General features: G+C 42.0%; 1 protein-coding gene across 1 annotated transcript; it reads left to right on the forward strand.

Annotated features, from left to right (window-relative positions):
• Window positions 1–429: 429 nt before the first annotated feature.
• On the forward strand, window positions 430–24,490 carry DIO2 (iodothyronine deiodinase 2). The gene is made up of 2 exons (XM_060261592.1): window positions 430–1,256; window positions 19,132–24,490. The coding sequence occupies exons 1-2, from the start codon at window positions 1,035–1,037 to the stop codon at window positions 19,699–19,701; spliced, it is 792 nt and encodes a 263-aa protein (XP_060117575.1). The 5' UTR covers window positions 430–1,034; the 3' UTR covers window positions 19,702–24,490.
• Window positions 24,491–27,920: the final 3,430 nt, after the last annotated feature.

The raw sequence follows: 27,920 nt of genomic DNA on the forward strand, positions 1-27,920 counted from the left end.
AATGTGCCCTTTTCTAGGATGCATCAGCTCACATACCTTCCTGGAAAATAGTACAAAAGAGCAAAATAATAATTTGGGGGAAAAAATCTTACAAATGACTTTAAAATCACTGTAAACAATAGAAGACCATGTTCTTGTGGCACTTTCCACGTCATATGAAAATATTTTCCTGATGTTTGAAAACAGTTCTGAAGGGGGAAAAAAACACATCAGAGGTAGCTGGAGATTTCTTTTCTTTTTAAACTACAAAGCAAAGTTCTTCCCTCCCCACTCCCTTCTCTTTCCTTAAAAAAAAAAAGAGTTTTGAGAATTTTACTTTTCTATTCACTGCAGTTCTGGCCAAAGTAAAGCCCTCTTTTACATTGACGTCAAGATCTTTACTAAGATTAGGGTTTCATTTCTCTATTGCAGCAATTAGCCAGGGAATGTATAAAAGGCTTCAGGGAAGCTAGCTAAAACTCCAGAGGGAAAGCACTTTGTACCACAGACGGATAGGGAGAGGGAGAGAAAGCAGAGAGTGGCAGGAGAGAGACTGAGCTGAAGTGAGTGAGAGAAGAGCAGAAAGTTTGTGTACAAAGACTCCCCCCACCTCGAGTAATGTTTCACCTGATAGCTTTGGTGATAAAGGATTGAGGGAGCTGCTTACTTTTGTACTTAGAGCTTGAGAGTTAGAGGAAAGTTAGCAGTGGTTCTGCTTCAGTTTGAGAACTGCAAGCAGTTGGCAGTACAGCTGTCTCTCTCTCTCTTGCTTTTTAAAGGACTGAAAAGGGCTACTAGTTAAGGGGGAAAACAGTTTGACAGACTTTCTGAAAAAATAAAAGCGGTTCAGGGTGGAAGGACTTTCACGCTGGCTTTTTGAGTTTCTATTTTTTTTTAAACCCTGCTTTGGTGCATAGCCAATTTTCTGTGAGGAGATAGGGGCACAATGGGTTTTTAAGAAGCACCTTGCATTTTGCTTTATTTTATTAATGAGGACACAGGGCATGACCAGGGAGCTCAAAGGAAGCTTTTGAAGATCAGCAGGAGGAAAAGAGATGGGTCTGTTAAGCGTGGACCTGTTGATCACACTGCAGATCCTGCCGGTTTTCTTCTCCAATTGCCTCTTCCTTGCACTCTATGACTCGGTGGTCCTCTTGAAACACATGGTGCTTCTCCTGAGTCGCTCCAAATCTGCACGTGGCGAGTGGCGAAGGATGCTGACATCGGAGGGGCTGCGCTGCGTCTGGAATAGCTTCCTCCTAGATGCCTACAAACAGGTGGGTTGATGGAACTGGGCTGTGGAGATGAAGGTTAGAAAGGGGATTGTGATTGCTGAGGTCAGCAGGAAGATGCGTGTGAAGTTTAGCTTCAGACCACAATGAAGGTAAGTTTTGTGACATGAAGTATCAGCGCAGAAGAAGCAGAGCCAGGAATTCAATTCCTGAATCCCATTCCAGGTTCAAAAATGTACAACTTTGTTAAAGGTTCTTTTAAACTCAAGTTATGCTGTGTGGATTTAGATATTGTTTCTGACCCTGTTTAATAATGGATTTCTGTGTTGCTCCCCATCTGTTCAGTAGCACTGCAGTGCTGTTATAGATTTTTAGGGCTGCAGCTGTTAATGGTAACCTTTGATCTTTTTGCTATTAAAAAAAGAGAGAGCCCCCTCCATATAGATATCAATTAAATGTATATGAGAAAAAAATGTTTGGTTCCACACGTTTCCCTTTATCGTGATATAATTTATGGGGGAATAAATATGTTCAAGACTACAGAATGTATAAGTAACTGTGCAGTCAGGATTCCCATCATTACAAATAACAAAATTAATGTTTATAGCTGTCCTGAAAAAGGAATATTATATATCTATACATATGTAATGCTTGGCACTTCCTGTTGATTTCAAATGTCTAGACAGAACTAAAAGTAAACAGTCTAGTGGGTGCCAACACTAAATAGGCTGCTATTGTCCCCATTTTGCAGAATAGGAAAGTGCAGTGAATAAAGTTCACACCAGATTATATCGGGCTATTTATTGCAGAAGTTAGCAGTAGAGTGATTACTATGGGCATGAGTTCCATAAGATTGGATGAGAAGGCTGAGATTTGTATTGCTTGCTGAAAGGGGGGAAGGAATACAATTAGGAGGCCTTGATATTTGTGGTTTGAAATTGATTTGGTAGGAGCCCTGTTGCCTTCAGCAATCTTTGTCTACAGCATGTAAGGACTGGGTTAATAGAGAGAGGAGCAGTGTACAGTGGAAATTGAAATGATGTTTCTTTTTTAGCTGCCAAACTGTGAGCTGACAGCTTGGTGTTTCCCCAGATAATGTGGAGAGGATCAACAACACCCTTTTTAATGGGAAGTTAAATGCTTTTATTGGGCTAAGTAACAAAGAAGAAGCCTTAAGCTAAGCTCTTGGGAAATAGTTATAATTATTTACATTTTTAAAAAATGCAGAGACCTCAGTTTCTCGTAGGAGAAAATGCCAGTGCACAACTTTGGGTGGAAAACTGAAATAACTGCTGCGCTTTATAACAAAGGCACTGATGCTGCTAGTCTCCCAGTCGTTCAGTCAATTGCTTTTTCTTACACTGTGCAAAAAAAAAAAAAGTTTGTTTCATTGTGACACCTGTCATGAATTTTCAAACTGTTCTGAGGTTGGCCTAGTTCATCTGTCTAGACCAGTTCATTCCCCGGACACATGAATACTACTTAGGAATTCCTTGCACCATGGAGAGCTCCCAGAATTAAATCAGGAGTAAGATGAGGGGGTTGGTACCTAGAGATAATGACATAAACTGTTTCCCACTTGGTATGTAGAGCTGTCTTTTTTCTTGGTGGTAAGGGGAAAGAATTTCATGAATGCTTTGTATTATCCCAAGTTACTTCAGGAAGGCATCTAACTGGACCCTATAACTTTTACTTAGAGTTATGAGTGGAAAAAGGCCCGGAGCTCAGTGATACCATGAAGTCTACAAACCCTAAACTGAAATATTGGATATTAGTATCACAAATCTGCTTTGTAGCAGTTTAGATTTTTAAAAGCTACTCTGATGTGCCGGAAGGCTGCTTTGAAAGTTATGTTGCCAGTGATCCTGCAAAGATGAAAAGTGGATCAAAGCAATACAATGGATTAGTGGGATAGCCACTGAAGTAGACTGTGGAATTCCTCATCCCTTATTTCAGCTTCTTTTGTTCCATATTAAAATTGAGAGTGATCTGAAATTCTTGGAACATGACAACAGCATAATAGCTGCTGTTAACCATGGTGATCAAAGTGCTAGATATGTTCTGAATATCTTCTGTCAATCTAAAATGTCCAAAAGCAGTAACAAATGTCTGTCTTTGGTTTCCTGTGTGGCCACAGTGTTGACTGAAACACACACAAACTCAAATGCGGGGACTAAGTCAGTAGAAGGCCAGGTTCTGTGGAGAGCCTTTCCCTTTACTAGGCTTGCCTTAATTAGTGTCACATGTGCTAGCATCACTTCCAGATGTGAGACAGGATTTAATGTCTTTTCCCCTCTTCAGTATAATCTGCGTGTGGACACCTTCAGCTTGCATTGAAGGCAGCAGCCATGAGTGATGGTGCTAAATTTAAAGATGGGGAAAAGAGCAGTGTTTAATGGGTTTATTCAGCTCATGAGTAATATGTTGCTAATGCTGGCATAGGTTGATTCATTAGAAAAGGCTGTTGGTGAGTCTCTCTTGAGTTTGTTTAATTTTTTTCCCCTCTCCACATGTGTATTTTTAACCAGCATTGGTACAATTTCTACATTCCTGCTGAACTTTGCTTTCTGATTTGAACCCCTGCCAGATTCTGTGTGTGGATTGCTGCTGTGCTGTTCGCTCCTTATCACTGGAATAGCAACCCCCAAGGAGGCAAGCACACCCTCAGTTACAAAGAGAAGTTCTTTATAGCAAGACTAATTATTCTAATGAGGGTTAATGGTGCTAGTGTTTAAGACTAGGCATCGTTATATTACAAGGGTATAGTTCAAAGAGAGGGCTTGTTTTGAAAGTACTTGGTGCTCTTACTCCAGAAAAATTCAGTAATGTCGCTGGGTGCCATCAGGATGAAAAAGGCAGCTGTATTCCATCACATATTTAGAGAGTGATGTGACTGTTGGGAAAACAGGACTATGAAAACCCCTGTTTGTGTATGTGCAGGATGTCCACGATATTCCTAAATTATATAGGTCATCCAGATGAGTGTCAATATAGACTTTGTGGCAGGCAGGCCTCCCAGGTTTGATCTATATACAGTGACATGTACACATATTTTTATACACATACAGTATTTTTATAGTAATGCAGACAGTCTCCCACTGGGGCTCTTTGAAAAATTTGTTTTCCTGTGCCAGCTTGTGCTTCAGTGCTATGGTGAGACTGATTTTATAAAATACAGAAAGGTAATAGCAAACAACAAAATCAAGGGGTCTAATGATGCACTCCAGCAGAAGAAGTGGAGCATTATTAATGTCCATGGTTTGTGGCACTTCCAAAACAAGGGCTGTGTATTTGCTGGGATGCCAGGGACTTGCCTTTTCATCTCAGTGTCTTCATAGGCAGATTATTAAGAGGTGGGCCTCTTTGGGATATGGACCCCAAAGACTCATGCAGGGTATGATGGATTTCTTTCCATTGGGAATTCTTTCCATTGGGTGATCTTCAGATGAATATGGGAGTTGTTTGATGCCCTAGATATCGCTATCATCATTGCAGCCTGTAGTTTCTAGAGTAAGGCCAAGGTGGGATGAGGGTCAGAATGCAGGTATATAGATAATCTTTCTCATACACATATAAAAGTTTGCAAGGAGTTTGGAGAATACTGTGTATCTGTGTAATATTGCCTCTTCTTCAAGGTTTCTTATAGATTTTTGAATTAGTTTTAAACTCAGAATACTGGGGGATGAGCACATATTCAGAACTAGATATGCTACCTCAGAGTCTCCATAGGATGCCATTAAGTCCAAGTGGAAGGAATCTTTATAGGTCCAGAGCTTAATATTCCAAACTGCTTGTCCTCAGCCAGTCAAAGCCTTTTGTTTAAGATAGTTTGGGTGCCTTAGTTTAGAAGGATATAGCAATGCAATCCTAAACCGAGTTATACCCATCTAAGCATGTTTAAGTTCAGTTAAATGGATGTAATTTATCCTGAATGAACTGTAAGTGGTCCAAGACTAAATAGCAGACATATCTGATCACTGAATTTCTGAGATAACATTGGTTTTCAAAGATATATTTGGCAGGAGGGAAAAAACTTTTTCCCATAGATTTAGCTGTATGAAAAACTTAGCGGAGACCACTTCAATGGACCAGTTTAGCACATATACTCTCAAGCTATTTCCATCTCTAGCAGCTTTTCTATAGAGTTTATACATATCCTAGAGTGTCCCAAACATCATGACATTACTTCTGATTTTCTCAAACTATTTCCATCTCTAGCAGCTTTTCTACAGAGTTTATACAAATCCTAGAGTGTCCCAAACTTCATGACATTACTTCTGGTTTTCTCAAGCTATTTCCATCTTTAGCAGCTTTTCTATAGAGTTTATACAAATCCTAGAGTGTCCCCAACATCATGACATCACTTCTGGTTTTCAGTGAAAGTGACATCAGAGTGCTGACATGATGTAGGTGTGCAGTCGAATTTTTGTTAAGTTTCTTTCTGCCAGTGCTTCAGTCACTGCTGGCAGGCCACAAAAGGGTTTACTGGGAGACCTGGCAACCCTACTTATTCCACATCTGTTAGCGTTCTTTTTGTGTTGGAAACAATAAAGAGACTTGTTACTGAAGCTATGAATACTAGTAGTTGAATATGAGACTATTGATGGGACCCACTTTACAAGTCAGTGTTTTGCAAGTCTTAAGGGTCTCTGTGAGGGTTACCAACTTTCAGGCAGGGTGAAGTTCTCCTAGAATTATGACTCATCTCCAGACCACACAGATCAGTTCCCCCAGAGAAAAAATGGCTGCTTCAGCTGATAGATTCAATGGCATCACTTTCCTGACAAGCTCCCCTTCCCCCCAAAAAAGCTCCTCTCTCTGCAGAATTTCCCTATCCTGATTTGGTAGCCTTAATTTCTACTGTCAGATGAGAGCCTAGCTTTGGGTACACAATTCCCTTCCTCAGTCTTGGTGGTACTTGAGGGCCATCAATACACTGGCGAACATGTATACAAATACATGGAAGGGCTCAGTCTGTAAGCAGTACAATGCAAGTTACCCTGGAAGAAGGCAACTTCTCTGTACCTCCTCCTACTGAAATTTTCTGTGCCTCCCCAAATTCTGCTGCTTTGGCCCATCCAGGAACACTATGGTGGGCAAAATGGAAATCTCCAGCAAGGAGAGCTGGCAAAAAAAAAAAAATCACACTTAATTTCACTGCAAATTGAAATCCTATTCTGACTGAGGAACTGCTATTAACAGTGGCAGAACAGCATCTGAGGATCCAAGTCAGAGAACGTTAATGTTTCAAAGTGACATGAATAACTACATAGATATGTGTGAGTTAGCCACACTGGGGCTGGGAATGAGATTGTGTCTATGATCTAGTCAGAGAACAGGAACAACACTTGGTTATTACTCCTTGCTACTTAGACTTATTTGGACCTAGAAGGAAGCACTTACAATAATTCCCAGAATGACATCCTGATATGACTGCTGCTAACATGAGATAGTGTTGCAAAGTGCCAACACAGAGGCAATATTTACAAAGTCAAGCACAGCAAAGTAAGGAATAATAGCTGGGCTTCTTTCTGACTTTTTGCTGGTTTGACACACCACTGGGAGAGCATACTATTTTGGCAGGCTTTTAGGGCAGTGGAACAAGCCCTCTTAGCCTGAACGTTTCTGCTTTCATCATCTTTGTTTGCTTTGGCCTGGAATTCAAGGAAGTGCCTTTGTATTTCACAGCAGTGAGAGTATCTTTTGAAAGAAAACTCTAATTTTTCCCCTCCACTAGTTCTAGACCCAAAATAGACCTTTCTGATTTCTTTATTAAGAAACAGTAAGTTTTTTTTTCTAAGGCTGCACTTAGGTACCATCTAGAAGGGAGTGAATTAATCTCAGTAGAATGCACAAACATCTACAGACTGTTTTTATAAAGCATACCACAAATTGTTTCCTATGTAGTTTTGGGAGGCTGAACTTGATAACTTGTGCTGGGAATGTACTCTTTCCTGTGCTTGCCCCCAAATCCACTGTGGTTGAAAGGAAAGGATATCATCCTTGATGTGGGGGAAGGAGATCATTTTCATGAGGGGAAGCCATCTAAGTAACTCAAGAACTTCCACAACCATCTCCTGAGCATCCTTGATGTCCCTGATGAATGTATAATGTTTCCTGAGCTGATCTTTGTAATGTCCAATCTTATTTTCTTCTGATCTAGGCCTACTCAAAAAGGCCTGCTTCTTCTGATAAGCTGTCTGTCAGGAGGATCTCAATCAATAGTATTCTAAGATTGGTTGAAAACTGTTCCAATCAAATTTTGTTCTTCCAGTTGAAACTAGCAAGGTTTAGAAGACAAGCCACATGTGGTTAGCATATAATAGATGGTCAAATAACATAGGGTCTGAGAATATTATTATAAGGTCGATCACAGTTTACAGGAATAGATCTTACCACCTGGCTAATTTTAAACCTGGCCTTTCTTTCACCCTCAGGAGCAGCCTCCGTGCAAGTTTCTCATTTCACCCCTCACTACTGATATACATACAGCTATCATCTTCTCCTCCTGTTCTGCAGTCTCTTGATCCCAGGCTGTATTTCTTTTTCATATATCTACCAACCTCTAATACATGCAAATTATCAGCATTAATTGTTTTTTTGTCAAAGATTGTAGGCAAGTTGACTGAGGAAGAAGTCATGGCTCAATTTTGCTTTTTTTGTAGAAGTCCCAGTTTTTGCTTAAAGAGTCTCAGGTTGTAATTACTGGGAAAAGGCCTTTCCTTCATCGAGTCTATGGAGAGTTGGTACCAGGCAAAGTAGACCATACTAAACTATATGGAACAGCAATTGGATGGTATGAGACAGTTTCATATATTTATGGCCAGAATGCAGTTAAAAGCAGGCACAGAGGTTTTGTTGCCTTTATGATTAGCAAGCAGTGTGACTAGTGTGTAGGATGTGGCTAAAAAGAAACCATATTGAGGAGTCAGTTCAAAATTATAATAATGACAGCCAACACTGGGAGCTGGGAGCAAACTCTCAGAGTGTAAGCTTTACTCTTTTTCCCCCTGTGAGTTCTCCAAGAACTCTGGTCAATTCTGAGACAATTATGAACTGAGATGAGGGATCACTGCCCCACACATCTACAGTTTTTCCTCCCCTTGTCAAAAACAGATGATTCTTGCCTCTGGGGGATGAGGGGCAGAGGGTAGAGTGCAAAAGCAGAGGAAGAGAAGGGCGAAGAGGAAGGGTGGTGGCTGGTAAGCGCATAGCACCCCAGTGTGTGGAGGAAGAATGGGAGGTTTGGCTTCAAGGCCTCCAGTTGCACCTCAAGGGTGTGGTTTCTCAGGAACTATCTGAATTTATGTAGCCCCTGAGCTGCTTTACATAATGTTGGATTCCACAGAAAAACAAACAAACACAATAGTAGCTATTAATTATCCTTCTGCCAATGGCTGATGAAAACTGGGAGGAAGCACTGAGAAAGGCTTCTGAGGGGCTGCACTTCAGTGAATGGAACAAAATCAAAGTGAAGGTCTTCCAAAGTATTTATGAGCTCAAAGGGATTCTTTACATAGCTCTAACACAACATGTCTCTGTTTTAAATGGTCAGTGCCACAGCCTGCTAATTATCTGGCAACATCTATTTTCTGTAGGGAGTTGACACAATCTGCCACAGAGCTCAAAAATCTCTAATGAAAGGACTCAGAAACATCAGGATCTGAAAAAGAGTTATGATTTTATCCCCAAAAAGTAAGGAGGAAGAAAGTGTAAATGCTGTGATGCTTTGTTCATGGATGTTTGATGGGCAACGTTAGCACAGTGGTGAGTTCTATTTCTAGTTGGTGGCTTATGAATGGGACTCTTTCCCCCCCCCTCCTTCAACCACCTCATTTTTCAGCTTACATGTAAAAACAAAACTAATCATGCTCTTGCCACTGAATGCAGCTTTAAAGGGAGATTCCTATAAAGAAAGAATTTGGGCCATGAATTAAATGCAAACTTTTGTCTCTGAAAACATAAAAAAGAGAGTGTATGAAAATGAGACTGGATTGGTTGGATTTGACCGAATGTCTCCAGTAGTCAGCCCTCTTTCTTCCCTTTTGTAGCAGAAAGCCTGATGCCCAATACCTGAGATGCTCACAAGCAAAATAAGGTGTTAAAGGCCATCCAGCATCCCTGAGCATCATCAAGTAACTTCCAACAAATGGCAATACTATGAATGAATTACCTCCAAAATGTCCTGTAATTAACATCCTTGGTCAGGTCTTGCAGACTGAGGGTCATGGTTTCCATGAATAACAGCCCAACAGATTACATGGAGGCTGGCCATTGCAATGAAGGTGTAACTGGGGCATCTCTGGTTGACTCCCTAAGGACTAAGTTATGCCCAGGCATGATGGTGGGGAAGCTTAGCTCTTCGCATGCGAGACCGTCCCCATGACAACTCCACCAGAGTGTGGATGCACGGCTCAGGTGGAGGCAGCAGAGAGGCACCCCAAGAACGCTGGATTGGCCAGTCCTGGAGCAAACACCATGGCACATGACAGTCGGGGTGGGGAGAGAAAGCCCCAGAGAGGCTGATCACCTATCCCTCCCCGCCCCCTGACAGAGAACTGTGCCAATCACAGGCATACACCCCAAGTCAAAGGGGAGAAGTCCCGCTGCCTAGGGAGGGAAAAGGAGTGAGGCTGGGTGTGTGTGCACGTGAGAGAGAAGCCTGGCTCGCTGCCAAGGTGGGGGTGGGGGGAGGGAGGGGGAAATGCAGAGCTGCAGGATTGGCCAGTCCTGCAGCCACGCCCACTGTCAGAGACTTGTGCTAATAGCAGACAGATGAGTGGAGTCCTGTTTCCTCCCAGCGAGTCATAAACAAACAGGAAAAACATAGTGCAGGAATCTGCAATCAGAGAAGCCAGGCAAAATGTGGGTATTGGAATGAGCAGACAGAGTCCCAGCATGCCACCAAGTCCCACAGGGAAGCCCTCCTCGGCACAGATTCGGAGCCCCTCCTCGATGCCCCCCACTACTTGCAGGGAACCCCTCCCTCAGTGGCAGCAGAACACAGGGTGTGAGGCACCAGCCAGGCGTCGATTGCATTGCCCCCCCCCCGCACTCCCCTCTACTCTGTGCCATGAGCACGGCAGCCCCATGGGCTTGGGCAGTCTGCAGTGATGCATCTGGCCCCAGGCCACCCTCCCAAACATGTTATGCATGGGGAAAAGACCTTCGCGCTCCCCTGTCCAGCCTCTTGGCGAGGTGGCTCATTAGTCCCCACCACCCTCGCTCCCCCCCGCAGAGCAAGCGAGCTCACCCTCTGAGAAATTTCCTGGGGAGCCCACAGACAGAGTGGCAGGAGGCAGGAGGGGCAGATAGGAGCATGAAGCAGAAGCCAGGCAAGGGAGACAAAGTGGCGGTATCTAAGGCTTTATTGCGTGGGAACGAGGTGGAAGTTGGAAAGTCCTGCAGGGCATGAGGCTCCACTCTGAGAGGAGGGCAAGAACAGCTGACTGAGTAGAGTGGGGGCGGGGGGGGCTTGCTCATTATAACTGGAAGCCTCTCTGTCAAATCCCCACCTGCAAACAGAGAAAAAGATCTGGAGCATCTGGGTCGGGAGTCAGGGTCGGGAGAAGTGGGGGGGGGGGGAGTTTGACAGAACACCTCTACCCCTCAGGATTTTCCTTGGCATAACTTTACGCCTCTTGCGGGGGGCATTCCCAGGCTGAAAGGTCTTAGGAAGTCAACTAATACTGGCTATGCCTCCAGGGCTGCCCCCGTTCTGTGCCGGTGTGGCTGTCTCCACCCCAGTTGTGCTGCTGGCTGGGCGGACCACTGCTCCGCTGGAAGCCATGGGCAGGCACACGCTGAGACGGCCGTAGACACCCATTTGCACAGGCATGGAGAGACTTAGAACGGCACAACTGGCATTTACACTGATGTTGCGGTTAGTTTGCTCCCAAAGCACTCCCCTCCCCCCTTAGGATTGTGCTGTAAGTCAATCAGTCTCACATTGGGTATTCCTCTTTTCCTGTTGCATACACCTTCTTCTAGCATAATTGTCTTTTCCAGTGACTCTTCTCATAATGTGAAAGTACAATAGCTTCAGCTTAGTCATTTAGCTTCTAGGGAAACTTGATTTGATCTAGAACCCACTTATTTTTCTTTTTGATAGTCCACAGTATCTGTAATCCAACACCAGTATCCCTAAAACCTGACAATTGCTGATATATCGATACATATTATAGGGACTTCACTTTAATTTTTATGCCCTTTGCTAGACCTAAGTTTATTCCATGCCATCTGAGTATTGTCTGATGTCTCATGTTGCAGCAGTGAATTCATAGGTTGACTCTACAATGCATTATTTATTTTTTTATTTATTACCTTTAATTTATACCCCACCCTCTCTGCAAGTGGACTCAGGGCAGCTAAACAGTCAATGCATGAAGAAATGCTTCCATTTGTTTATCCTGAATCTATTGTTAATCAGTATCTCTGATTGATTCAGATTTCTTCTGTTATTCCAGAGATAGAGAGACTTCAATATTTATTTTACATTCATTCAGTAGATGAATTTACTTGAAGAAGCTAAAAAGGGAGATGTGCTAAGCTTCCCTGTGGAGACTAGAAGGAATACAAGCAAAAAAGAAAATTTGTGGCAGTTTAAAGAACCTGTTTATTGTAGCACAAGTTCTCATGGACTATATCTCATCAGATCTATGAAATGAAAGTATGCAAGTATACACTCATAGAAGTTCATATATGCATATGATTAGAAGAAGAAAAAATTAAATAGATTTTTATTTTAAAACATTTTCATGCCACCTTTTCACCCAGCTCAGGGTCCTGAAGGCTGTAAACCATCAAAACATTAACATCAACTTTCATTGCAATTGAAGATCAGCCAGCACAAATCCATCAAAACATTAAAGCATTTAAAAAACACACACACACACCAAGTAAAACAATTAATGAAAACAGAAACAGTTATGAACACATAAACAGGCAGAAAGGTCAGTGAGGTTCATAAATGAAATGCCAAACAAAGCATAAAAGTTATCACTTGCTGGTGGAAGGCAATGATAGACAGGGGTAGTCAAATCTTCCCATGTAGGGAATAAGAACACAAGAAGAGCCTGCTGGATCAAATCAGTGATCCATATAGTCCAGCATCCTGTTTTACACCACAGCTAACCAGTAGCCCTGGAGGGCAAACTGGGCATAGAGGCAGAGGCCCTGCACACTGCTCTCTCCCAGCACTGGTATTTGTAGATTTGCTTCCTCTGGATATGGAGGCTCCCTTCAGTCACCATGGTTTATAGACACTGATGGGCCTCTCCTCCATGAATCTGCCTGATTCCCTTGTAATGAGAGCCAGTTTGGTGTAGTGGTTAAGTGTGTGGACTCTTATCTGGGAGAACCAGGTTTGATTCCCCACTCCTCCACTTGCACCTGCTGGTATGGCCTTGGGTCAGCCATAGCTCTGGCAGAGGTTGTCCTTGAAAGGGCAGCTGCTGTGAGAGTCCTCTCAGCCCCACCCACCTCACAGGATGTCTGTTGTGGGGGAAGAAGATAAAGGAGATTGCGAGCCGCTCTGAGACTCTTGAGTGGAGGGCAGAATCCAATGTCTTCTTCTTCCAATGTCTTCTTGTAAATTGATCTATGCTTGTGGCCATCACTACCTCCCTGGCAGTGAATTCCATAGTTTAAATACTCATTGAATAATGAAGTATTTCCTTTTGTCTGTTCTGAACCTATTTGCTTTCAATTTCATTGGATGCTTCCTATTTCAAGTATTATGGGAGAGAGAGAAAAAGCACCCTGTGTCCACTCTATTCAGCCCATGCATAATTTTATAAACTTCTGTCATGTATCCACTCAATTATTTTTTTCTAGACTGTACAGTCCCAGACTCTCCAGCCTTTCCTCATAGGAAAGGTGCTCCAGTCCCCAGTCCCCTTATCTACAATTTCAGTGAAATAACTGAAGAAGAGTAGGGTTTTATGCCTCTCTTATCACTACCTGAAAGAGTCTCAGAGTGACTTACAATTGCTTTCACTTCCTCCGCCCGCAACAGACAACCTGTGAGGTAGGTGGTTTTGAGAGAGTTCTGAGAGAACTGTGACTGACAAAGTTCACACAGCTGGCTTCATGTGGAGGAAGAGTAGGGAATCAAACCTGGTTCTCCAGGTTTGAGTCTGCCACTCTTAACCACTACACCAAACTGGTTTTCAGAAACTGGCTCTCTGAGAGAGCACATTCATTACCACCAATCTAAAACCAGATGGTGGAAGCAACTAAAGCAGGACCTCCCAAGGTGACCATAGTGGTCAGGTAGGTTCATATGGGAGCTCTAAGTGTTAGTCAGCATAGCGGAGTAACATCTTGGAGACCCAAGTTTAAACCTTGCACCAATTACTTTCTCTTTTTTTGTTGTTCAGTTGCACCAATATTACAGGATTGTTTTGAGGATAAAATTGGGAAAGAAAAATACTTGAAGGGGTAGAATTTTTTTTTAAAAAAACCCCGTAGGTAAATATGATTAAAATTCTCTGAAATGCAAGATGTAAGTCTGATATTTTAATCCAAAACTCCATACAAGGTAAGTACAACAGTAAATTCTAGTTCTAGGCCAGTTCTAGTCAACTTGTGAATCAAAACACTAAATAATGTGTTTTGCAACTGGATTTTTGCTATTCTTACACAGTAAAAATCCAGTTGCAAAACACATTATTTAGTGTTGTGTGAATGCATCCACAACAATCTTTCCAGTTACTCCACTGTAATGTAACATGTGTTGTGGGTGAGACATGAGTTGTCTGTATTTAAACATTGGTGAATACAATTAAACATAGACACAATTTAATTCAGCAATTTCACACTGGATTCTTACAGTGCCAAAAGAATCTTGTTCGCTTTAGCTGTAACAGACTAAAATTTTCCCCCATGAATTTGTAGAAGGAATATAAAATCTTAGCCCAGTTTCTGCGACGGCTGCCATGGAAAGCACACTGGGTAGCTAGCTGACCAGTTAACACAAAAATCCATGATTATGCTGGAGCTAGAGTTATTGCGTGTGAGGGAAATTCTCTGGGTTTGTTTCTCAGAGCAGCTCTCTTGCCTGCCTTTGTCTGTAATTTCAAAAGAGGTTTGGCAGAGCAATAATTTTTATTTTTTTGGATGACATTTCATTGTGGTGTGTTGTGGGTATCTTTCCAAGAGCTAATTCTGCCTCCCTTTCAATAATGAAGAGTAACAGCAGAGAAACAAAAAAGCCCCACAAAGCAAACGATCAGTGAGGATGTCAGGCCCATTCCAGAGCATGCTGGAATAAAGAGGCTCTTTGGGAATGTTAGAGCTTCATCAAGACCAATTAGCAGGAGATGCTGCTGGTTGTGTTGGAGCATTAACTACTGGGCAGGGTTGGTTTTCTGGAGTGGCTAATGCTAACATTGAACAGGGCCCCGACCTAATTACTCCAACTGCAAGAGCAGAGGAGGCCTTGTGAATGTCTGCTTGGCAAGTCTATCTCATTAAGGACGAAATCTCCTTGTGTTTGTTTGGACTGCTAGGAGCAAAAAATTAACACGATAGGTAACCTGTGGCCATGAGATTCCTTTGTTGCTGTGGGAAATGCATTGACGCCAGTCATGCCAGAGGATGGCTTGATCACTTTCCAGAGAAGTGATGACGTGAAACCAGCTATTGTTCCCCCCCCAAAAAAGTTGATTGTCTCCCCCTGATTTTAAGGTACTGCATTTAGAAGACAAGCAAAGAGAACACCCTGCCTTTATAGAAGCATAATTAAACCAAAGGGGCTTTAGTACATAAATGGCCAAATGATGACAATGATCCAGAGAACAAGGTTCTCCCCTGCCCCAAGTTTTAAGGATCTATTCATTTTTGAAATGACATTATGTAATATGTAGTGGAAGGTTCAAACAAGTGACACAGTTACATGGATGTTGCTTTGCTTTCTACCCACTGGATAAAGCAAACAATGAGGTTAGCCATGTGACAATTTTGTAGCCTGTAAAAAAAGTGCATTCTGTATGTGTTGGGTGGGAGACCAGAGGTTCCAGTTTTCCAGTGTTACCCCCATTTCTGATTCCAACTTACTTTTGTGAGAAGAGCCTGAAAAAAGAAAATAGTGAGCACTAACAGGCAACTAACAGGTGAGTTCTAGTCATCTTCTGAACCAATTAATCCCTTCCCTTTTTTATACACATCCCTTATGCACCAGGAACTGGTGGTATACATGTGTTTTTCTTACTCTTCAGAAATTCTGTTTGAGAAATGCATAGGATAACCATGTAATCAAAGGGACCACCATTTCCAGTTACGTGTTTTATGCAAGCACATCCTTAGTCATCAATAGCCAAGTCTGGACCGCATGAATAATACGTCCTCATTTTGACCTGTAATAAAATATTTTCATATTTTTCATTCTTTCCTAAACTCACTAGACTGGATTGTGAATATTCTCCTGGTATTTATTGAATGAATCCATACTTCTGAGTATCTGGATCGTAGAATTATTGAAAAGATAGAAATATATGTTAACGAATGACAAAAATCTATGTATGTTTCTATATTGTCATTATATTTACATTATATTCATGTATTTATATTATATTCATATTTTGCCCTTTCATCAACAATTGGGTACAGTTTATTTCTGTGGGATCATTTATTCTTTTTACTAGTCAGTATTTTCACATTTGCTCTGTAATATAAGGGCACCTAAATATTAGGTGTGGCAGTTAGGGATGGGGGAAAGCTCTGAGGCAATGGCCTTCTAGACTGAAGAATATCCAACAGCACTGCCCCCCCCAGGCCTCTCCTGTAACCTCTTTACACCCCAGCCACACAATCAAATAAAGAGGGGGATACAAGTTTTTAATTAAAAATTGGTAGCATGTAAGCTATGTACTCGCTAAAGGTCTCTTATTTGGAAACCTGCTAGACAAAGGCTGTACTTATATTTGAGGTAAATAGAGATCCCTGTTTCTTAGATTTTTTACCAGACAGACAACAAGATACAGGTGAAGATTAACAACAGAACTTTATTTAACATAAAATAAAGTATTTAATCAGGTAGATATGATGTGTAAATAACTTAAATATATAAAGTAAAGCTAACTCTCAAATAAAGTAAATACCCCCTGAGGGGAGAATTGATTTCCCTTTCTCCAGTCAGGTTACCTCAGCAGGTTCAAGGCTTCTCTTTTCTCTTACAGAGCACCTTATCATAGAACCTACACACACCAGTTAGGAATGATGGGCCCTTAACAGGATGTTTATTTGTCACACAAAAATAAGTTTTCTTCCCTAAACTGACCCTCAAACCCAAACAAAAAGGCTGTATAATAGCCTGGTTAAACTGGCGCTCCTTTCTAGAGCCACAAAATTTCTATCCAAAAGGGTTTTTTAAAAAATAATTTTAGAAAAAGGTTTCTTCACCCTTCTTAAACTGAGGCTGGCTCACTCCCTCCCAGCCAATGGAATTCCATGGGCACTGATTGCCTGACAATTGCTTGGATTTGCATGATGCCTAAATCACAAGGATAGGTTCAGAGCCCTGGAGGAGAGGTGGAATTTTAAAGCATGGCTGCTACATAGAATAGTGAGTTTTCTTCCCACTTTCACCCCCAGTCTTCTATTTGTATCTTCAGGTGTATCTGCTTCTTCTCAGTATAATACTTCATGCATCTAAGGAGGTGAGCTGCGGCTCATGCAGGCTTATACCATTTGTTGTTGTTCAGTCGCACAGTCGAGTCCGACTCTTTGCGACACCATGGACATAGTCACTCCAGGCCCTCCTGTCTTCCACCATCCTCCGAAGTCTGCTCAAATTTGTGCTTGTTACATCAGTAACGCTGTCCATCTATCTCATATTTTGCCATCCCCTTCTTCTTTTGCCTTCTGTCTTTCCCAGCATCAGAATCTTCTCCAGTGAGTGCTCCCTTCTCATTTGGTGGCCAAAGTATTTGAGTTTCAGCTTCAGCATCTGACCTTCCAGGGAACAGTCAGGGTTGATTCCTCTTAGGACTGACATTTGATCTTCTTGCAGTCCAAGGGACTCTCAAGATTCTTCTCCAGCAACACAGCTCAAAATAATCTATTCTTCTGCGCTCGGCCTTCCTTATGGTCCAGCTCTCACAGCCATACATTACTACTTCGAATACCATCGCTTTGACTATACAGACTTTTGTTGGCAGGGTGATGTCTCTGCTTTTTATTATACTGCCCAGGTTCACCATAGCTGTCCTCCCAAGGAGCAAACATCTTTTAATTTCATGGCTACAGTCACCAACTGCAGTGATCTTGGATCCCAGAAATGTGAAGTTTGTCTTCTCCTTCTATTTGCCAAGGTGTGATGGGGCTGGATGCCATGATCTTAGTTTTTTTGATGTTGAGTTTCAAGCCTGCTTTTGTGCTCTCCTCATTCACCCTCAACAAGAGGTTCTTTAGGTCCTCCTTGCTTTCTGCCATTAGAGTGGTATCATCTGCATATCTGAGGTTGCTGATGTTTTTTCCACCACAGTAAATGTGTTAGTCTTTGTGGTACCATAAAATCCTTTGTTGTTTTGGCTACAGTGGACTAATAGAGCTATCCATTGGGACATTTGGTTAATATAGAAGAGTGATGCTGAGTGCAGTAAATAAATCTCCCAAGAAGTATATTGCAAAAAAAAAAGGTAAAGTTACATTTATTCAAGAAAATCCAGTCACATTCTGTTTGCAGTCAAAAGAAGCCTACTCTAAAGAATACTTTCCTTATCACAAATGGCCAGTTTGTCCAGCATCATGGGTGTGTGGTGGTATGAAGGTATTGTAGGAGATACCTGCAGAGATGTGTGTCCATGGAAGGCCATGTAAAGTGAGTGAGAGGACAAAGCAAGAGAGAGAGAGAGAGAGCAGGGGTCAGAGGTCAGCTCCCAGGTTAAGACAAGGAGAGGCATCCATTAAAGGGATAACACCTACACACAAGAGTGATATAGTGCACCCCCCCCCCAAGTCTCCAGGCATACTGAATCACTCATTCCCATACTACTCACCTGTGTTTTTTGCTTATTTGTTTTGAAAAGATATATATTTTGAACTTTATTGCCTAAATTTAATGCCATGAAACTGTTTACAACCAGAGCTGTAGGGAACGTGTTTCTATAATATTTCATAATAAGAAAAAGAGGGAGAACAGGATAGAAATAAATTCAAACAAGCCTAAATTAATGTTAAGGGAAACTACATACTGGTATTACTGGAATAAGTCAAAATTAGTTTCCATTTTCAATGGGATTTGCATAGCACCATTTCAGTCAGAAACTGCAGATTACGTTTCAGAAATCAGTTAATCCCCACAATTCCAGGTTATCTAAATATTTTCACTTTATAGATAGGAGAACTGAGGCACTGATAAATTATACAGCTCAGCCAAAATCACCAAGTGAGTCAAAGGGAGAGTTAGAAAAAAATCAGAGAAGCTTAGTTCAATTGTAATAGCAAGGCATAGTATAAGAATGAGCCTGAGGGATTCTCCGGGTCATGTGCTCTCTCCTCCTTTTCCTCTTACACACCAGGCAGATATTTAGTGATTTTTCATGTTCATGGCTATAGTATGCCTTTATGTTTCAGTCAGCAAACTGGTTTTCCATAAGTCTGGGTTTCCAAGCTAGGAGTTGTTTTCCATTTTGGATGTAACAGTTAGCTACAGTTTGCTGCAAACCAGGAAATATCTACTTAGATTACACATGTAATTAGAGGAAGGGTCATGTGAATCTGAGATTTCCCTCAGGTTTATTCATATAATCAAAAAGTATGGTTTTTAACAATCTGAACTTGGCCAGATTTTGCCGCCTATAAATAGGATGTAAAAAAAGAATTGTTGTTCAAGCTACTCACTGTTAATTGCTTTGTAAAAGCGATCTGAAAGACAAGTGGCAGTGGATCACTATAACTTATAATGTCTTTGTTTTAGGTGAAACTGGGTGGAGAAGCTCCTAACTCCAGTGTGATTCACATTGCTAATGGCACTGATGAGAGCACCACCAGATGGAAAAGCTCCAGTGGGAAGTATGGAACTGAATGTCACCTTCTAGACTTTGCCTCTTCAGAGCGTCCATTAGTGGTCAACTTTGGCTCAGCTACCTGACCCCCCTTCACAAACCAGCTGTCGGCTTTTGGCAAGCTGGTGGAAGAGTTCTCCAGTGTGGCTGACTTTCTGTTAGTCTACATTGATGAGGCTCACCCATCAGATGGCTGGGCTGCTCCTGGTATCTCATCCTCCTTCGATGTAAAGAAACACAGGAACCAAGAAGACAGATGTGCAGCTGCTCACCAACTCCTGAAGCGTTTTGCTTTGCCACCTCAGTGCCAGATTGTTGCAGACTGCATGGACAATAATGCCAACGTGGCCTATGGGGTCTCCTTTGAGCGTGTGTGTATAGTACAAAGACAAAAAATTGCCTACCTGGGGGGCAAGGGTCCCTTTTTCTACAATCTCCAAGAAGTTCGACTTTGGTTGGAGCAGAACTTTAGAAAGAGATGAACTTCAGACAACTTCAGGAAGAAGTGAAATTAAAACTTACTGGAAGAAGCTAGGTTGATAGTACTCTCCCTCTAGAATGATTCAGAAGGGAAACTGTACTCTGTTTTGAATAGGCTCCTTTTTGGCCTGTGATAGAGAAGACAAGTCTAATGACAAGGTCAAACAAACACAACAGACAAAAAAAAATTCCATAGTGTGCTTGAGAACTGAATCCCCCTTGCCTGCCCAACAGGGGTTGAGAATGTTTTTTTACCTTTAAGGTTGCTAGATGGTTGAGATGATATATCTATGCTTTGAGTAGGTGATTATTGTGTCTGATGCAGGAAAGCACTGCTTCCCAAAAACAGAAACAACCCCCCCCTCTCCAGTTCATTTTGGAGGCTCAGCCGTGACCCAAGACCAAGGAGTATCTCTTTATCCACTGGTATTTGAGATATGCGGTTGTCGTAAAATAAGACTTTTTGTGATAGAGAGGTATGATGTTATAGATTATACAAATTCCAGCATCTACAAACTGGCTAGTTGGTCAGTTGTCCCCTTATTCATTGCAACTAGAAACTTGTGTTCACAACTAGAAAACTTTCTTTGCAATATAGTCTAGCTACAATCCTGTAACCTTTTAAATCTAGAGCAGACTAATTGATACCAGATGATGGAATAAAGGGTTCTAAGATTTCAGGTTATGTAGTCACGTTTGAGCCATTTAACTGTGGTTTCAGGCTCTAATGGAGTATTAAAGATTTTATAGTAGTCGCCAGTGTGGAAATGACTCAAGCTATTTTTGGATCTCAGGTCACACCCTGCAAACTAGTTTCCTTATACTGTGGTGGCAGTGGAGTCCATTGTGCATCAGACTGATTCAGACAACCCCTATGCCTATCAAAGTGTGTGACCCTGCATCGGCAAATGAGTCTTGTGTGTGTTGTTTCGGGGGTAAGAAAACCTAAAACAGTGCTTCTGAACCCATAAGTAAGAGCCATGGGAACATGTCTTTAAAGCCACACAATATTTTTTTTCCTGTTACAGAGCTAATTTAATGTCGGGAATAACAGATATAAACTCAGTGGGAAGTCACTGTAAGAGAGTCTCTATGTTGGACAGAGGAGAGAATTATTGTGCATGCTGCAGTCCTTAAGAGGAGCAATAGGAAGAAAAGTACAGAATAAAGGCAGAGCAGATGGGGAAATGGGCAAGAAAGAGTCTGTTGCAGAAGATCCCACTTCAACACTTCCAACATTGGGACTGCTCAGACTTACCACTGTTTTATCAAGTGCAAGTGTTTGCAGTCACACAAGTCCTAGACTAGAGCTGACCTCAGCTAATGCTAGCCCTGAATGCATGGAATTGAAACAGTTTATTTATCAGTGTGCTTGCTTCCTTTTCTAAAGAAAACAGTGACAACCCAATGCAGTTAGAATTAGTGTTTAGGCCTTTTTAAAAAATAATAATAATTTATTGCATTTGGTGTATGCAGAAGGTGTATTTTTGTGTAAGGGATGAAGAAAGGGGAGGGGGTTATACACCACTTTACCTCATTGGTATTGAAACATTGTCCATTAGTTAAATGTGGTTTGCGTCGATTTATTTCCCCCTTTGCACCTAGAAGCCTGCAATTAGTTTTTAATCATATTAGTTTGCTGAGGTTAGTTCAGCATGAAAAAGACTTCAGCCACAGGGCTATTGAACTGCAGTGCTGCGGCAGATCAGTGCCTTTGCCCATCTTCCATGGCTTATGAAACATTCCTGTTTGTGGCAGAGCCACTGCCCTTGTTCCTTACTAAGATGTGTTTGAAGTGAACTAGTTTTGTGAATGGGTTGGATTTTTATGAGAGCAGGATAATGTGAAGTTGTTTTGGAAAATGGTGACATTAGGAGTGCTATCCAGCCTGGGAAGTCTTCTGCATAGGGTTGCCAGCTTTGGGTTGGGAAATACTAGGGATGCCACCCATGGGGGATAGGGGGGCAGGATTGCCAGATCCAGATTGGGAAACTCCTGGAGATTTAGGGATGGAGCCTGGAGAGGACCTCAGTGGGGTACAGTGTCAAAGCCTCCAAAGTATCCATTTTCTCTTGGGGGACTGATCTCTGTAGTATGGTGATGAGCTGTACTTCCAGGGGATCTTTAGGTTCCACCTGGAGGCTGGCATCCCTAGGAAATACCTGGAGATTTTGAGGGTGGAGCATGGGAAAGGCAGGGTTGAGGGAGGGGGGGGATCTCTGCAGAGTACGCCACCTTCCAAAGCAATCATTTTCTCCAGAGGAACTGATCTCTATTGTCTGGAGATCAGTTGTTATAGCAAGAGATCTTCCAGCCCCATCTGGAAGCTGGCAGCCATACTTTTGAACATGAAATGAATAAGAAATGCACAAGAGCACTAGGTAAGAAAATATCCTCATGGATTGTCAATTTGGTTTTGAAGTATTCTTTCTTTTTGTGTAACATGAAGATTAGGAAGGAAGGCAGATGGCCCACAAGCCTATTTTCCTTGATTGTTTTTTTCCCAAAAAATGCAAAACAGCAAACAATATAATCAGTGTTGAGCATTCAGCAATGCTTAAAGTCCCCCCGCCCCCCCCCAAGTTGACAACGTTGCTTTATTCCTAGTTTCGGCTAATGCAGAAAGGCATGCTTTAGAACGTGCTTCTTCATAGTGCAGGTATGTAAACTTGACAGTAAGGTATGAATGCTATTTTGCTGATATTCACCTGCATTCCTTCCCTTCCTTCTATGTACACAGTGCACATGGGCACACAAATACTGGTAAAGGACTTCAGAGAAGCTGTGGGCAAATGAACTTTAGAAAGCAGGTTGCTGAAGGGTGAAGAGAAGACTTGTTTTCTTATAGCCTAGGATTTTGTACAGATATAAGGAATAAGCAAAGGGAGGAAAGAGGGACAGTGGCGGGGACCATAGACCTTTTAGCATGGGGTGAAGAAGGTATTGCTACAAGAAGTTTATGGACAGGAAGCATGCTGGTCTTTTCTCATTGTATCCAGCTGACACAAGACCTTTTGCTTGGCAAATACATCCAGATGTGTGCTTTATAGATAATCTCCCGGTGTGTGGATTTCTTAGCAGTCTTTAATTTTAAAAAAGTTTCCTTTTGTAGATTTTTATACATATTTGTTCTTGAATGTTGGTTTGATTCTTGTAATGTCCTGAAAGAAAGGAATTCTCAAAATAACAGCAAGTTTCAAACCATAGCTACTCAGATGTCCCATTGATTTCAGTGGGGCTTACTTCTAGGTGAAATTTTTTTGGGGGGCGGGGGTCGTTTAAACCTAATTTACTGAACCCAGCTTCTTGTTTCAGATAGCCTACAGGATGGAACGCTGGGGAAGATTTTTAAAAAATTCATTTCTGGTTGATGTCAAAACAGTTTGTGAGGATTTTTGACCCAAACAATCAAATAAATCCTTAGAAACTCAGGGTATGATGGAATAAATATTGAACTCTTACATCCCATTCATTCATGTGCTCTGTTTTGCCACTGATCTCAATGGGGCTAATCTTGGGGGGATTACCCTTGTTTACTTTTATCTGAGGCATAGCTCAATGGAAGAACATCTGCTTCACATGCAAAAGTTCTCAGTTCAAGGATCAGTTTAAGGATCACAGAGCAGGAGAAATGAAAGACAACTTAGAGTAGATGAAGTAAACTAGGTATGTTCATCTTGTCTGGGGTAACTAGAATGCCCTTGTCAGTATTTAAAATCCACATGTAATACTTGTGTGACCAAAAGCAGTCACAAGTTTGAAGGCATTTGAAAAGACCAACAGAGATGTTATCTTTATCTATAGTGGCCATTAGTGTTGTCTTAATCTGTGATAGGCCTTTAGACTCTTCGGCTTCAATCCTGTTCACATTTACCAAGAAAGAAATCCTTTTGTAAGTATATAGGACTGCCACTTGCTTTTGCTGCGCCAGATACCTCTGGATATCTGTGAAATCTGTTCATTGGATTCATTCATACCACCCAGAATAATTTTCTTTGATCACTTTAAAATTAGTTGTCATATCTGCCCACTGAATGTTCCCTTTTATTTCCTTGTTAAGGAAAATGGGGCATTCAGTGAGATTTTTATTTTTCTTACTTCATACAATCACAATCTTGTTTTATTTTTTCTCCCTAAGTCCCTTCACATTTCTGATCACTTTCATCCCTATCTGTTTCTTTGGTAAATGGTTTCTTTTCATGTTGCGGATAGAAACAAAGAAGACAAAGAGAATGACTATTCTGGATGGAGCCACAAATTGATTTACATTTTTAAGCTATCCTTTATATTCCTTCGCTGTGTATTTCTCAAACTTTTCAAAAATAATTTTGTCAAAACTTCCCTTTCCTTCTCATTTGTATATCTTGGAAAGAAAACCAACTAACACATTCCCTGTGACTGTTGGAACATACCTTAAACTCACTAGAGGGATTGTGAGTGACTAAACTCTAATACCAATTTGCATATCTAAAGTCACAGCAATTTTGCATGGCTGTTTTCTTCTTTTTGGATTTCTATTATGCTGTCCTTTTTGTGTGCAAAATGTTTGTTATTCATAGCTGTGTGTTCTTCACACAGTGTGAGGATTAGAAAACCAGCTTCTGTCAACAGAAAATCCATTGGCTTTCTTTCTCTCCCAACAACACAAATCTTTGACCCTTTCCACTAACTTAATTATGCCCATCAACCTACAGAATTATTATGACAGGAATGCATTTTGTTTAAAAATTGTATAAGAAAACAGCAGACCAAAAGCCAGAGGAAGTTATATTTTTTCCTTTAAAAAAGGAATTAATATGGAAAGACGAATTTTAACTTGTTATATTTTACTGTGGGACTACAGTTCCTTCAGAATTTGGTGTTGCAAAAGCACATAATTCTTTGTTTCAAAAAAAGACTTTGCATTTCTTGGGTGACCCCCTTATTGTTAATGAGAGACATATTGTCAGCATTAGACTATATCTTTAAAACAGCAGCATCTACAGTTAGAGTAGTAGAGCTTAATAATATTACACAGCCAGACTTCAGGATACAGACTAGAACTAGTTTCTGAAACTAGTTCATGCTCTAGTATTAATTGCTCAGGTGCATTGTGTGACTGGCTTTGTTTGGAGGCAGGATACTGGCTGGATCTGCCTTATTAGGATCTGGTTACTATACTTCTTTGTTAAAAAGAACCATCAAAAGGTCTCTGTGTCATTGCTGTTTTTGTCCTACAAACAGGAGGTAATTCCCTGGCAAATTACCTTTGAGAAGGACCAGCTGTCTTGACTTGTAGTTTGAACTTAATGTGTCACTGAAAGGATGAGAAACTGAATTGAAAAACTACAGGGGAAAGTACATGTTGAAAATCTACCACAAGGTGCCCTGGGTTGTAGCCACATCATGTAGCTACCATTGATAAGTATTTTAGAAAGTAAATACACATAATAGATAATGTAGCATCAATACTAAGTTAGCTACAGTACTGGAAACTAAATTTCTTGCCCGATATAAAAATCGGTTTCACTCTCTGCTGTGTAATTGGGGTATCTTGTTTCTGTTTTGTGCATGTGTTAGTACAGATTTAATAAGGCATAAGGCAGTGAATGGGGCTCAGTGTTAGTTTAAATGTTTTTTTAAAGGTATTCTGTACTTGTGTATGAAAGCTTATGGTGGGATCACTTATTTGGAGGGGAACCAGTCTGAGTAATCTGTAAAGCTTCTCAAGAACTTAACCAGTATTTTGTGCACAGCCTTTTGTGCTGCTGGATGTTGGATTTAGCTATTCAAAATCTACATTCAGTAATATAACCAAAGCAATAAAAGATGTACCAGGGAGGGCATACTGGCCAGTTTTATTCAGCTTCCCACTGTGTGAGCTCAGGATTCATATTGACCAAACTTTGGCTGGACCTAAGACTTGGTTTGCAAGGATGAGAGATGAGGATGAAACAGAGATGCTGGTGTCTTCATGAAGATTGCTGACAAAAGAGTGACTCCACTCAGTTGGCGTTCAGATGCTTCCACACAGGCATTTCTTTCTTTTTCCTTTCTATCTCTGCCTTCAGAAATGGGAATGCATTTGAAATCCATTAATATGAGTCCTGATTAATTATGGTGGGGAGCCACTTGTTTGTGTGTATGCATGTATCTTTGTTTAGACGTCACAAATACACTCTGTAGAACCAGCAAAAAAAGTTGCATTATTGGTGCTGCGTGGACCATGTACTTTATAGAACTGTTTCCCCCCCTTGTATTTTAATAAAAATGGAAGAAAAAAGAGCTGACCTTGCCTGTGTTTACTGTTATGAGTGATAGATGGCCTTATAGACCTTATGGTTCTTGAAATGGTGAAAAGTAGTTCCTTGAAGTGGTTGGATCACCAGTGGTTGGCGAGGGGTGTATGTTCTCATCTACAAATGAAAGAGAAAACAAGGTCATTGAATGGGCACAGTCCTGCCAGAGCTGAGCACTTTTAAACCCTGGGAGAGATTTAAGCACAATACTCCCATTAAAGTCAATGGAAGGTAAAATTGCTTTATCGTGGCTGAATGTGTTTAATGGCTGCAGTGAATGCATGAAGCTGCCTTGTGCTGCATGAGACCATTGGCTTATCAAGCTCAGTATTGTCTACACTGACCGGCAGCAGCTCTTCAGAGGTCTTGCACATCAACTGCTACCTGATCCTATAGCTGGAGATGACAGCAATTAAACCTGGCACCTTCTGGAAATATTCTACTATTGTGCCATGATTGCAATCAATTGCAGAAAAACATAAATGACAAGGGTGAACTGTGCAGCTGTTCAAGTGCAATGTAGCATTCATACACCCAGGGGCGGCCCGACACCCCATGGCACCCTAGGCAGACTCGCTGCCTGGTGCCCCCTGCACCTCCCCCCTCCCCGCTGCATCTCTGCATCCCCCAGTGCCTCTCCACTGTATCTCCTCCTCCTCCCTCCCTTCGGACCCTTTCCCATCCCCCCATACCAATTTCAACGCCAGAACCGGCTCTAGTGCCGCGTTCTGGCTCTCTAAAACCCCCCATCCCTGGCCGAACACTGGAATCGTGGCTAAAACCGCGCCGCGGGGCTGGGCTGCACTCACCATCCCTCAGGAAGAGCATCCTGAAAGGGTGACCCCTGCTGCCACTGACTCCTCTACCATCCAGGAAGTGGAGAGGGGAGGAGTCAGTGGCAGAGGGGGTCAACCTTTCAGGACGCTCTTCCTGAAAAACGGTGAGCGCAGCCCAGCCCCATGGTGAGCCGCTTCGGCGGGGAGGGCGGGATACAAATAAAATGTGATGATGATGATGATGGTGCAGTTTTAGCCACGATTCCAGTGTTTGGCCAGGGAGGGAGGGGCTTTAGAGAGCTGGAATGTGGCGCTAGAGCTGGTTCCGGTGTTAAAATTGGCACAGGGGGGGGGGTGGGAAAGGATCCGAAGGGAAGGAGGAGAAGGAGGTGCCGTGGGGAGGCGCGAGGGGCGTGGAGATGTGGTGGGGAGGGGGGAGGCACAGAGCCATGGGGGGAGGTGAAGGGAAGGAAGGGAATGCAGAGGCGGCAGTGGCAGGCGGCGATAGTGGTGGGGGGCTGCGGAGAAAGGCAAACTAGGTGCTTGCCTGGGGCACTGGGAGGGGGGTGGGGAGCCCAATTTTGTGCTCTCACCCTCCCAGCGCCCTAGGCAGTCACCTAGTTTGCCTGGCGGGAGGGCCGGCCCTGCATACAGCACATTGAAGAAAATCTTACTAAAGCAACAAAACATTCTGTAATTAAAGAATTGTAAAAGCATTCCTTTTTTCCCTCCAACCACACAGGTGCTCATACAATAACACTGAATTGCAAAGTGTTTCTTTAAATCTGAATTAAATCTTTTTGTGCTCTTCGGCGCATACTTAAGCGTGCTGATGTTCATCTTCAGTGTTTATGCATTCACTCATTCAAGAATTGGAAAGAAGATATAAAAAATCTCAGACCCCAAAGTATATTTGAAAGTTCACATAGGAATGACACCCCACACTATCAAAACTCTATAAGACAGTAAGAAGGGAATGGAAGAGCCTCAGTGAAAGTCCCTCTGCTGTGCATGCAGAAGGTCCCAGGTTCAATCCCTGGTATCTCCAGTTAAAGGATCAAATAACAGGTGCTGTAAAAGACCTCTGCCTGAGACCTTGGCTTGACAGTATTGACCCTGATTGACCAATGGTCAGATTAAGTATAAATCAGCTTCAGGTGCATTAAT

This window comes from Heteronotia binoei, chromosome 21, assembly GCF_032191835.1.
Source record: "Heteronotia binoei isolate CCM8104 ecotype False Entrance Well chromosome 21, APGP_CSIRO_Hbin_v1, whole genome shotgun sequence".
In the NCBI taxonomy this organism is placed as follows: Eukaryota; Metazoa; Chordata; class Lepidosauria; order Squamata; family Gekkonidae; genus Heteronotia; species Heteronotia binoei.